At 36.3% G+C, this 12394-nt stretch overlaps 1 protein-coding gene across 1 annotated transcript; it reads right to left on the bottom strand.

The window, feature by feature from the left end:
* Positions 1-1534: 1534 nt before the first annotated feature.
* Positions 1535-12394, bottom strand: LOC137008764 (NUAK family SNF1-like kinase 1). Its single transcript, XM_067370480.1, has 7 exons — positions 12182-12394; positions 8471-8591; positions 8206-8357; positions 6049-6114; positions 4859-4978; positions 2237-2369; positions 1535-2157 (listed from the first exon to the last, which is right to left on the bottom strand). The coding sequence occupies exons 1-7, from the start codon at positions 12392-12394 to the stop codon at positions 1535-1537; spliced, it is 1428 nt and encodes a 475-aa protein (XP_067226581.1).

The raw sequence follows: 12394 nt of genomic DNA, 5'->3' as shown, positions 1-12394 counted from the left end.
GAAATCCTGATACAGGATTCAGGATTCACTGATTAATAGAAAGTTCAACAGCATTTATTTAAAATAGAAATCTTTTGTAACATTATGTTTTTACTGCCACTTTTGATCAATTTAATGCATCCTTGCTCACTAAGTTTACACCTGGTATTAAGATGCATTTTGGTTGATTGGATCACAAGTGGACGACGCTAAATACAGGTGTAAATGGGGTCTAAAACGTTTTGAGCTTGTCCATTTTTGACCACTTAAAGAGGTAGTCGAAGGCCCTGTTTACACCTGTTATTACGATGTGTTTTGGTCAATCAGATCAAGAGTAGATGAGAGAGACACATTCCCGTTTACACCTGGTATTTTACTCTTTTTCAACCACTTCTGTCCTGATTTATTTGAGGGGAGGGTCTTTGGGCAGGTAAATGTATGGTTTTTTTCCCAGATCTTTCAATCTAATGGACAAAATAAGCTCACACAAAATACATATGAACGCGACCAGAGACGACGGAAAAACATAGACGGAGAGCATCAGCTTTCGTTTCTGCTCTGACAGCCATAAGACCGTGTGAGTGTGTGTTAGAAATCAGGAATGGTGAGAGAACATTCTGCTTGATTTCTTTTTCATCTTCAAATCAAACTTGGGTTTTAAATCCTGTCTTGCTAGCGCACTTTCCATAATGTTTATACATTAGTTCAGTAGGCAGTCTTTTGTGGCTGTCCAAACACATTTGACCACATGAGCATCTACATTACGAAGGCGAACCAGACAAATGCGTTTTTCGACTACCTCTGGAAGTGGTCGAAAGTGGACAAGCCATCCACTTGTGATCTGACTGACCAAAATGCATCTTAATACCAGGGACAAAAACAGTTCTGAAAACGCATTCAACCAGATTGCTTTCGTAGTGTAAACGCTCATGTGGTCTAATGTAAAAATGTACCAAGCACAATGTTCTCTCACCATTCCTGATTTCACAAGTTCACAGTTACAAATAAGTGCAAACATTATTTCTAACATGCACTCACAGTGTTCGGTGTGGTCCTGCGTCTATCAGAGCAGAAACAAAAGCTGGATGCTCTCCGTATGTTTTTCCGTCGTCTCCGGGCTGCGTTTATATGTAAATTGCGTGAGCTTATTTTGTCCATTAAATCATAAGATCTGAAAAAAACATACATTTACGCGCACATAGACCCTCCTCTCAAAGAAATAAGGACAAAAGTGGTTGAAAGTGGACAAAATGAGGTGCAAACGAGTATGTTTCCCTCATCTACTTGTGATCTGATCGACCAAAACGCATCTTGATACCAGATGGAAACAGTGAAATAAACCAAAAAAACATTTGAATTGTAATATGTATGGCAAGACTAGGTTTAATTCATTAACAATATTTAAATGTTATAAACACAGATGAATTACAATGAACAATAGCATATTTATAAATTAGCATTGACCTATATTAATAACAAGACTGTTCACTGTTAGTGATACTTAATTGAACCTTATTGTAAACTGTTACCTATATGGAATTCAGTGCATTTATAGTCAGTGAGCATGATCAAAATATCTGTTCTTGGGAAACTGTAGGCCTGTAGACTTGTGTGTTTTCCAAAGAGAGATCTTGATCTCAAACTCCATCTCCTGCTGTCCACCTCCATCACCCTCTTGGCTAGTTTTGCTGAAACTGTGCGACCATGTAGGAGCCGATGTGATTGGAGAAACACCGGAGAACTTTCCGTTACACTTAAGAATGCCCTTCTTCTTCCTCCCGATATCTGTCGCAATTCTTTCCACATCTTCGCTAGGGTCTGCCTTACTGTCTCCAGCAGACCCAGACCTGTCTGTGTGCTCAGAGAGACATGTGTATTCAACCTGATTGTAGAGCTCCTTCAGCATGCCCTTCTTTGGCAGTTTCATGGACTGGTTGTGGGAAGAAGGTTCAAGAGGTGACAGCAGAATAGAGCTGCTGTTTGAGCTGAAAGTTCTTTCCTTATGTTTCTTTCTCGGTAGGGTAGAGGCACGTGGTTTACTCTCTGTAACTCCTGAGAATGAAGTATCTGAAAAGTTGGGACAGTTTAGGTTTAGCCACCAATGGTTAGCGATGTCTACCACAGTGGCTCTGTCCTCTACTTTTACTCTGAGCATCCATCCAATCAATGAATAGGCCCCTATAAGAAGAATTGAAAGAGTCATGGTAAATTCCCACTCATGATGGTGGGCAGATGTGTGGATGTGTATAAATCTCACCTGATGAGATATCAGGGGTCTTGTATCGTCCCCGGCGGATCTGCTCTTTAAGGATGCTGTAACTTGTGCCATCAAAAGGCATGGAGCCATAAACCAGAGCATATAGCAGCACACCAAGAGACCAACAGTCCACCTGGCACATAAAAAAGAATATGTCATGCAGAATAGTTTATGACGTGTTTACTATACAAACTGTGGGATTTAAAGGAACACTCCACTTTTTTTGAAAATAGGCTCATTTTCCAACTCCCCTAGAGTTAAACAGTTGAGTTTTACCGTTTTCGAATCCATTCAGCCGATCTCTCATTCTGGTGGTATCACTTTTAGCATAGCTTAGCATAGTTCATTGAATCTGATTAGACCGTTAGCATCGCGCTTAAAAATGACCAAAGAGTTTTGATATTTTTAAAACTTGACTCTTGACAAGGAACTTTGCTGCCGTTCCATGGCTTCAGCAGTGCAATGATATTACGCAGCGCCCGTGAACCCCTGCTTGCACAGGGAACGTGCCTTGCAACCATGGAGACGTTTGTGAGAGACGCTGCGTAATATCATTGCACTGCTGCACCCATGCTACGGCAGCAAAGTTCCTTGATTATTACGCCTGAATGCGAGTATAGTTCCTAGCCATATCAGCCTAGAAAATCACAACTTTTCATTTTCCGCTGGTCTTAGTACACGATTTAACTACAGAAGAGTCAAGTTTTAAATAGGAAAAATATTAAAACTCTTTGGTCATTTTTAAGCGCGATGCTAACGGTCTAATCAGATTCAATGAACTATGCTAAGCTATGCTAAAAGTGGTACCACCAGAACCGGAGATTGGCTGAATGGATTCGAAAACGGTAAAACTCAACTGTTTAACTCTAGGGGAGTTGGAAAATGAGGCTATTTTCAAAAAAAGTGGAGTGTTCCTTTAAAGTATTAAATGTCCTTGTGAAAAAGAATTGCACTTAATAGTACTGAATGTGCACTTGTAGTGTACTTCAAATATTATATATTTGAAAACTGTACTTGCAGATAATACAGTATAATATTACTGAAATGAAAGGTCACTTAAGTGTACTTTAGGAGAGTACACTTTCATGACTGTTTCTTAACACACTTAAGTAGACTTTTAAAAAGTGCACTAATGTCAAATTAAAAGTTTTACATTAAAGTCTGTTTTAATCATTGTTTTAATAATCTTTTGTTGTGCGTTAAAGAAGTATACTTATTTTGAGGGGTTTACTAACTAATTAAAGCCCATGTAAAGTATATATATTAAATCTGTAATTACAAATATATAATATAGCTGCGAGCAGCAATTATCAGAGTTCAAGTGCTTTAAGGCCATTAAGCAGATGCATTAAAAGATATAATGTTTTAATTAGCAAGCCTGCAACCATTTACATCATGGATGGAAAAGACCATTTACAGGCAATTTACCATTTAGGAAATATGTTTTTTAAAGACCCTCTAGGGCTGTAAGTCAAACAGGCCCAGCGAGTTTTGTTAATCTTGTCTTATAGTTGCTCAAACTTCTTTGGCCGATGGCATTCATGCTTTTTAAGATATGTCAGACAATTATGGCACCTTGGACAAAGACACTGCATGTCAATCTGACTAACAGTGAAGTAGTTATAGCCATTTTCATTTTTTTTTTTCTCCGTCCTTTTTCACGTGATCACAGAATTATCTTTCACATATGTGTGCCATGTTTGGTGAAAATATCTCATTCAGTTTACGAGTTATAGCCATTTTAATGAAAGTGGCTCCACCCACGTTTTGGAGGCCCTTAGGGACTGTGAAATGAAATTTCAACTGATTGAAAATCAGACTCCAAAGAATCTTGCTGCACTGGTTTGGTTCAGATCGGTTGAAAAACCTAGGACTAGTTTGCAAAAGTAGGTTTTTCAAAAAATCCAAAATACCCAAAAAATTCAACAATCGAATTAGATGCATCTTATCCATATTGTGCCAAGGATTTGAATGATATAAGACATTTGAGCCTATTCCTAATAGTTTAGGAGTTATGAGCAATTTCGTACTTTTCACCGTTGTAGCGCCCCCGTCAGGCCGATCGGGGCGAGCCTTGGTGACGTTATAGCTGGTTTCAGTACTACCAGCTCTCAAAGTTTCAAGTCTCTATAACTTACGGTTTGGTCTGCCTGATCAGTTTTTAGGGAGAATGCTGATCCTTAAAAATTTTAACAATTACAATAGGATTTCAGTGCTTCGCGTTTGAACCCCTAATAAATACATGACATATAATAGAAATTACGTTATTGACATAATATACATGTAAGTATATTGTAGTTTACCATAAATGCTTGTCAGTACATTTGGCAGTACACTTTAACCATAATTCATAGACAATAGAAGTAATTATAAAATTACATATAAAGATGTACTACTTAAGTGGGTCAAAAAAGCACTCTTATTATTTAAACTATAAAACATTTTCATTTAACTGCAATTAACATGCAATTTAGAGTCTGAAAACATTACATTCAGTTTGCACTTGAGTATACTCTTTGAGAATATTATTTCTGTAACAAGTACTCTTTTTAAAAGTATGCTAAAGTGAACTTCTTTTCACAAGGGTGAGCAACCAGAAAAATTGGTGAGACTGATTGACACCTCAGGACCGTGGTATGGAAGTCCGTTGACAATCTCTGGTGAAGCATATAGGGGGCTCCCGCAAAAAGTGTCCAGACATCGGCCTCTCATGTAGCGGTTGGACAAGCCAAAGTCAGCTAACTACAACAAACAGAGCAAATATAGATGAATAAATTCTGTATTAAAATGGGTGACCTACTTCTATTTATTTAATAGAATCTATTTCTGATTCATATAGGGTGGATAAAAATAGCAGAAGACCAATTATAAATGCAGAGAGGAATTATATTACACTGTCCGTCAAACACTTAAAAACGCCTGATATAAAGGGTTATGCAAAATTGCTTGAAATTAGATAGACAAATATAAATTGTGCTTACATATGAAATGAAACCTGTTACTCTCAAAAAGTGTTAATGACAACTTTATAATGAATAATGAATAAAAGTCATCTTTCAACATATTTCCTACATCCAGTTAACATATGGAGACAAAGGATGCCTTCAAACCTGTCTGTTACCAACTGTGTATGAAGCATGGTGAGGTATAAGCAGCTATTTTGCAAGAGTCATCTGATCCAGTGATTGCTCTATATGGTTTGTAATGACCAAGGAATGAAGCTGTTCTATTGTGCAAAATAATGCGAACATTGTTCCCTTATAATGTTCCCATATTCCAGGATGATGATGCTCCTATACACAGTGCTGAAGTAATTGCAGAGTGATTTCATAAACACCAGGAAGTCAAATGCATTCCATGGCCACCAGATCTGCACATCCTTAAAAACTTCATGGGGATGGGGTTCAAAATGAGAAGTCGATTAATACTTCATTATCCCTCTGAAAAAAGGGTCCCATAAAACAAATTTCAGGGCATGTTTGACAGATTCCAGGAAGAAAATGAAGCTCATTCAAGGTGATCCTATCTGATCCTATATTAGGGTCTTCATTTCATATAGTGTTTCTGTTTTGCACACCAGTAATGTTTTTTCTAGTGAACATTTGCAAAAAGCTACTTGAATATCCTAATTGAACTAAGGCCTAATCCTGAGCCCTGTCTGAGAAACTGGGCCTATGTGCAGTAAGTCTGAATGGCTTGTCTCAAAGGATCGATTAGTTTCTGTAATGTGATTGGCAACTTGAATGAAAAATGAAAATGCATGAAACATAATGTCAGTTCTTCAGTAAATAGTTTGGGTTTAAATTGTTTACCTTCACATTTAAGTCCTTGTCCAGAAGTATATTTTCCAGTTTGAGGTCACGATGAACCACACCATTCTGAGGGATAACAAGATATATATATATATTTTTTTTAAATAAAAGTAAAAATATAATATTAACACTTTTTTTTTTTTTTGGTCAAATGTAATGTGTGTCAAAAGTGCAGTCCTTACTACTGATTTCAAGGCTGATTTTAATGTACTGGTTGCATTGAGATATAAAAAAAAATACTAAATATAAATACAAACATACAATACTATATATTACCAATATTCATATACTATAGATATAAATATATAAATACTGAATTTTTATTTAAAAGTCGGTTTGCTGTATTTGGAGTGTTATTCAGTTTTGTAATATTACTAAGTTTTTTAGGTTGTATTTAGGTTATATCAACTGCAGGCGGCAGATCCTTTTCTTATTTAGCACCTAAACTTTGGAACAATCTTCAGACACACTGTCAGTTTAAATCTAAACTAAAAACACATCTGTTTAAACTTGCCTGCACATAAACCATTATCTACTTCTATAATTCAAATAATGTAAATTGTTAGGCTGCATAAATTAGGTCAGCTGGAACCGGGAACACTTCCCATAACACCTGATGTACTCGCTACATCATAAGAAGAATGGCATCTACGCTAATATTAGTCTCTCTCTGTTTACCCCAAGGTTTGCCGCAGCCTGCCAGATCCAGATGAGATGAAGGACCTGCATGTACACATGACGAAAACGCAGCCCTGAAGTGTCAACTAAACTATCCCCTGCGAATGCGTCCTTCCCTTTCCTTTCCCTATGTATAGATAAAACATTATCAAATTACTCCAGTTTGCATAGATCCGTGGACACAACAAATTTTTCTGTATTATGCGGACCAGACACTAAAAAAAAGCTCCTGCGCACATACACACTCAAACATGTACACCTATAGACTAAACATGTAAATGAATGGAAAGAATGCATTAAAGGTGCCGTAGAACGTCTTTTTCACAAGATGCAATATAAGTCTAAGGTGTCCCCTGAATGTGTCTGTGAAGTTCAGCTCAAAATACCTCATAGAGTTTTTTAAATTAATTTTTTTAACTGCCTATTTTGGGGCATCATTAACTATGCGCCAATTTAGGCTGCGGCCCCTTTAAATCTCTCACTCCCTGCCCTCCCCCAAGCTCTTGACTATAATACAATGTATAAACAAAGTTTACACAGTTAATATAATCCTCAAATGGATCTTTACAAGATGTTCATCATGCATACTGCATGCATGCACCGGATCACGTGAATATGGTATTTATTTGTATATGTTTACATTTGATTCAGAATGAGTTTGATAGTGCTCCGTGGCTAAAGCTAACATTACACACTGTTGGAGAGATTTATAAAGAATGAAGTTGTGTTTATGAATTATACAGACTGCAAGTGTTTAAAAATGAAAATAGTGACAACTCTCTTGTCTCCGCAAATACAGTAATAAACGATGGTAACTTTAACCACATTTAACAGTACATTAGCAACATGCTAACGAAACATTTAGAAAGACAGTTTACAAATATCACTAAAAATATCATGTTATCATGGATCATGTCAGTTATTATTGCTCCATCTGCCATTTTTCACTATTGTTCTTGCTTGCTTACCTAGTCTGATGATTCAGCTGTGCACAGATCCAGACGTTAATACTGGCTGCCCTTGTCTAATGCCTTAAACATGAGCTGGCATATGCAAATATTGGGGGTGTACATATTAATGATCATGACTGTTACGTAACAGTCGGTGTTACGTTGAGATTCGCCTGTTTTCCGGAGGCTGCATGGCCAATCGATATGTTTGTTCTTTCTACGTAACCCGAACTGGTTCAACTCTCCTAGCCGCACTCCATCCCCAGCACCACCTGCCTAGATTTGCTAGGGGGTTCTCCCACCTTTCCTTGCAGCAGCTCATATCCTAGTGCCTGTCTTTGTGTGCAGTAGATTTCACTCAGCAGCAGATCTAGTCCGCCAAGACAAAGCCTATATACATTCCATTCTTATCGATAAAACGCTGTTTAAATCTATTCCAAGAGCTGTCATGATTGAAATGCCTATTCAAGAAAAACTGCTCATATGTATCATGAATGCCATGAGATTTTAAGAGCAGAAATGTGCTTACTTTATGGCAGTAATGCACAGCAGAAGTGATCTGCCTGAAGAAGTGTCTGGCCTCTTCTTCTGTCAGTCTCTGCTTCTGTTGAATGTACTCATAAAGCTCTCCTCCACTCGCATACTCCATCACCATCACGATCCTCTCTCTGCTCTCAAACACTGAAAACAAATCCAACACATTTCATTAATCATTTGGTGGTTTAATGGAAAGAGAGACTATCTCAGCATTTGGCTGAGACAAACAATCATATTATGAGACTGTCATGATTTACCCTCATATAGACGGATGATATTTGGGTGCGTAAGAGAGGCGGTGATTTCAATTTCTCTCTGGATGTGAGCCCTATCCAGGTCATCCCTTAATCTGTCCTTTCTAATGGATTTAATAGCCACCTGAAGCACACAAACAGACACGTTATAATCAAACACATAATTGAACTAAATATCTGTAAGTATATGGGTCAATGATGTGATGCTCATTTATTACGTTATTCAAAAATACATGGAAAATACAATTAATACAGACTTGAATACATCTCTACTGTGATGTTGTTTGCAATTTCTCAACTACAATTCATATTGATATTTTTTTGTGTGGCTCAAAGTCAAAAATGTTTAACTGACCGAAGACTCACAAACGATGACTATCTTTTATTGATATATTTTTTGAAGTCAGCATGAAATCAAAACTGACAGTTCTTATTTTTAATGGAATATTGCAGTTTATTATAAATGATTTTTCCTTGCACATCCATTTTTTTATCAAAATAACTTCCCCTCAGATATTTCTTCTCTTCTCTGATGATGTGTTTACTAGCATGAGGGCGGGGCAACCTGTCACTCACATGAGATCCACCAATAGTGAACCACAAGCATCCAATCAATTCCCCATGGACAAATTCAAGTCCCGCCCTACATTTTTTCTTGTTTGAGAAGCCATTTCACTACCACCCTCAACTAAGTTAATCAGAAGTCTCCAACTGATATGGATATAATTTAGGCTACAGATCAAATATTATGTTTTGCTGACCTATATATAACTCTGCTGGCTGCGAGTAAAATTTTGTACAATTAACTCTGGGCCTCTTCGGTCAGAACTGGCCAAAAAATTTTAAATTTTTAAACATTTTTACTTTATTGGAATGGGATGACACTTGGTGACTTTTGTTGCATTAGCTATGTGAACACACAAAACAATCATGGACATGATTCGAAAATGTTGAAGGGTCGAAAAAAAAATAAAAAGTAACAATTGGTATACCTTCATGGTCAAAAATGACCGACATAGGAAATTAATGGATTTTTTTTTTTTTTTTTTTTTTTTTGCTTCATCATAATGGATAACACAAAAACATGGACATGATACAGACATGTTAAAGGCCTTCACTCTATTTTAATCTGAAATATGGCATTTATAATATTTTTTTTTTTTTTATTATTAGGCTATATTCATTTTATTGGAAAAAATAGCTCATAAAAAATATATAAATATTACACAGTATCATAACATTCCTTCAAAATTCTAAATAATAATCAAAATATATTATTGAACAAAAACATATTACATTGATTTTCCTGGAAAAAAAAAGTTTTAAAAAATTTCAAGGCAAGGTACCAAGTGTGACTGAAAAATGAAGGGGCTCAGAGGGTTAAGGTGTTGTTTAGTTTCTGGTATATGTGGAGTCTGTAAGTCTTACATAGCATGCAGTTTTGGATCAGCTAAAACAATGCTCCATTGTAACCCATTAGATTTTTACAATTCCAAAATTCCTTGATTTTCATTAACTGAAATCATGCTATGGCTTAAAAGTAAATGGTGTCTTTTCTATCCTAATAGCATCAGCAAATGGAATGTACTGATGTAAACATACATTGAAATGTAAAGCTAAAGGCCCAATGTATATGGAAATTTTATCACTGAAAAAACTCTGAAAACCTGCTGTCTATATGGCGGCACTGGCAGTGCCATCTGGGAAGCTGCCAAGCAACTCTGACCCCAATCTGGAGATGTGGAGAGACGCCTCGCTCCCCTGTCACACATACACACAACACCCGGCTCCCTCTGAATGGTGTTAGTGTTTGTCTGCAGGAATCCCAGCTATGCTAAGGCTCCTGGATTCCGGAATACTTCACCTCTGAGTCCAGATGAGTGACAGAGTGAGAGAGAGGCTCAGCTGCTGCTCTAATCTGATTGGACAGTGAGATTACTTCGGTTTTTCCATTAGTATTTTCATATGTTTTCAGGCTGTGAAAGAGTGCAGACAGCAGGCTGGGGGAAATATCTCTGTTGTTTTTGTTAAATGACAGACTGAGTGATGAATAAGTGGTTAAGTATTTAATTAAGTGTGCTAACATGAGGTCTACATACAGTAGATATGGATGACCCCAAAAATATTTAAGAGTAATTAACTAAGGTGAATTGCTAAGTAAAGACGTGTTGAATGACTGACACGCTGTCAGAACTGATGTCAGAGAACATGCTGGATATTCTTCTCAAAATAGAGAAATTAAGTCTTCATACATTTTTTATTAAATAAATCAATAAAATTGATTTATTTAATCACATTTAATTTGAAATGTGTTTCTAAAAATTATATATATATATATATATATATATATATATATATATATATATATATATATATATATATATATATATATATATATAAAGTATATTTAGCATTATTACTAATATTATTAAAAATGGCAATTATTACAATGATTCACGTTTAAACTAAAAACAATCAATACTGTGGATGAAAATCACAGTGATGAGGTCTCCTCTCCCCTCTCCCTTTAATGAGAAACTTATTTACAAATTCACAAAACCACAAATTTCACAAAAGCAAAATAATTTTAGTACGGCTGGATTTAATTCTCATCAAATTTAAAGTATAAAATATCACACACCTATGAGTGAACCAAGCCCAACTTCTTTCTTAAAAACTGAATTTATTAAAGCATCTATATTTTACCATAATTTTTAGTTTTAATTTAATGTCTAACAAAGCAAAATCAAACCCCTAAACCTCCTTATCCATTCCTATCTCACTGCATTATACTATGCATATTTCTATAACTCCTTAAAGGATTAATCCACTTTTAAATAAACTTTCCCTGATAATTTACTCACCCCCATGTCATCCAGGATTATTCTCCTTATAGTGGACTTCAATGGCCTCCAGGACAGTTGAAGGTAAAAATTACAGTTTCAGTGCAGCTTCAAAGGGCTTTAAACAATACCAGACGAGGAATAAGAGTCTTATCTAGTACGTTCAAGGCGATATTTTGTGTTTATAAAGCATATACAGTTGTATTTTTCGAAAATGGCCGATCGTTTCTCTAGATAAGACCTTTATTCCTCGTCTGGTGTCGTTTAAAGCCCTTTGAAGCTGCACTGAAACTGTAATTTTGACCTTCAACCATTTGGAGTCCATTGAAGTCCACTATAAGGAGAATAATTCTGGAATGTTTTCATCAAAAACCTTAATTTCTTGTCGACTGAAGAAAGAAAGACATGAACATCTTGGATGACATGGAGGTGAGTAAATTATCAGGAATATTTATTTAAAAGTGGACTAATCCTTTAAGATTTGATCAATGTCCATTATTTTTAGTTATGGAAACTATATATTTTTAAAAACCCTGATTTTCCATTTTTTTATTGCACTGCAAATTTCAAATAATCTACATTTTTTTGTCAATTTACCACCCTGAATTGCATTGCTGATGAAGAATAAAGATAAGTTTAAAGAGGAAAATTAGATAGATAGATTATGAAGAACAATGGTAAAAAATTAAAAATACAGGCCTTACAAAATCTTAATGTTAACTAACTAAAACGCCATTCGTTGCTTACGAAACAGACATTAAAAAATAAAAATGTTTCATATCAGCATTTTGTGAAATGTGAATTCATTCGAAACTATTAGAACCGAGAAAAACTGTCAAGAACTGATGGAAAACCCGTTCATGTCGCTCACCGTCTTTCCACACTGTCTCGCCACCGCGCGCTTGACTTTGCCATACGTGCCCTTGCCCAGCGTCTCCAGCACTTCATAACGGCGCTTGAGGCTGTGTTTATGGTGGTGTTTCTTCACTCCTGATGAAGTCTGGAGCTCTGCTCGCTCCTCCAGTGTCAGTGTGAAGGCCACGTTAGCGCTCGCGCTGCGCTCAGTGAACCGCTGTCGCTCCAT

This window comes from Chanodichthys erythropterus, chromosome 20 (assembly GCF_024489055.1).
Source record: "Chanodichthys erythropterus isolate Z2021 chromosome 20, ASM2448905v1, whole genome shotgun sequence".
Lineage (NCBI taxonomy): Eukaryota > Metazoa > Chordata > Actinopteri > Cypriniformes > Xenocyprididae > Chanodichthys > Chanodichthys erythropterus.
Note: the sequence above shows the minus strand (reverse complement) of the source record. Positions and strands in the feature narration are given on the sequence as shown.

Excerpts from the sequence above, each read along its gene's own strand:
- LOC137008764 (XM_067370480.1), bottom strand. The coding sequence starts at position 12,394 with ATGGAGCGACAGCGGTTCACTGAGCGCAGCGCGAGCGCTAACGTGGCC. Across the intron at positions 6,115-8,205 it reads CTGTGCATTACTGCCATAAA|AATGGTGTGGTTCATCGTGA; the intron begins GTAAGCACATTT and ends GTTATCCCTCAG. Across the intron at positions 2,370-4,858 it reads TTCCATACCACGGTCCTGAG|GTGGACTGTTGGTCTCTTGG; the intron begins GTGTCAATCAGT and ends TTTATGTGCCAG.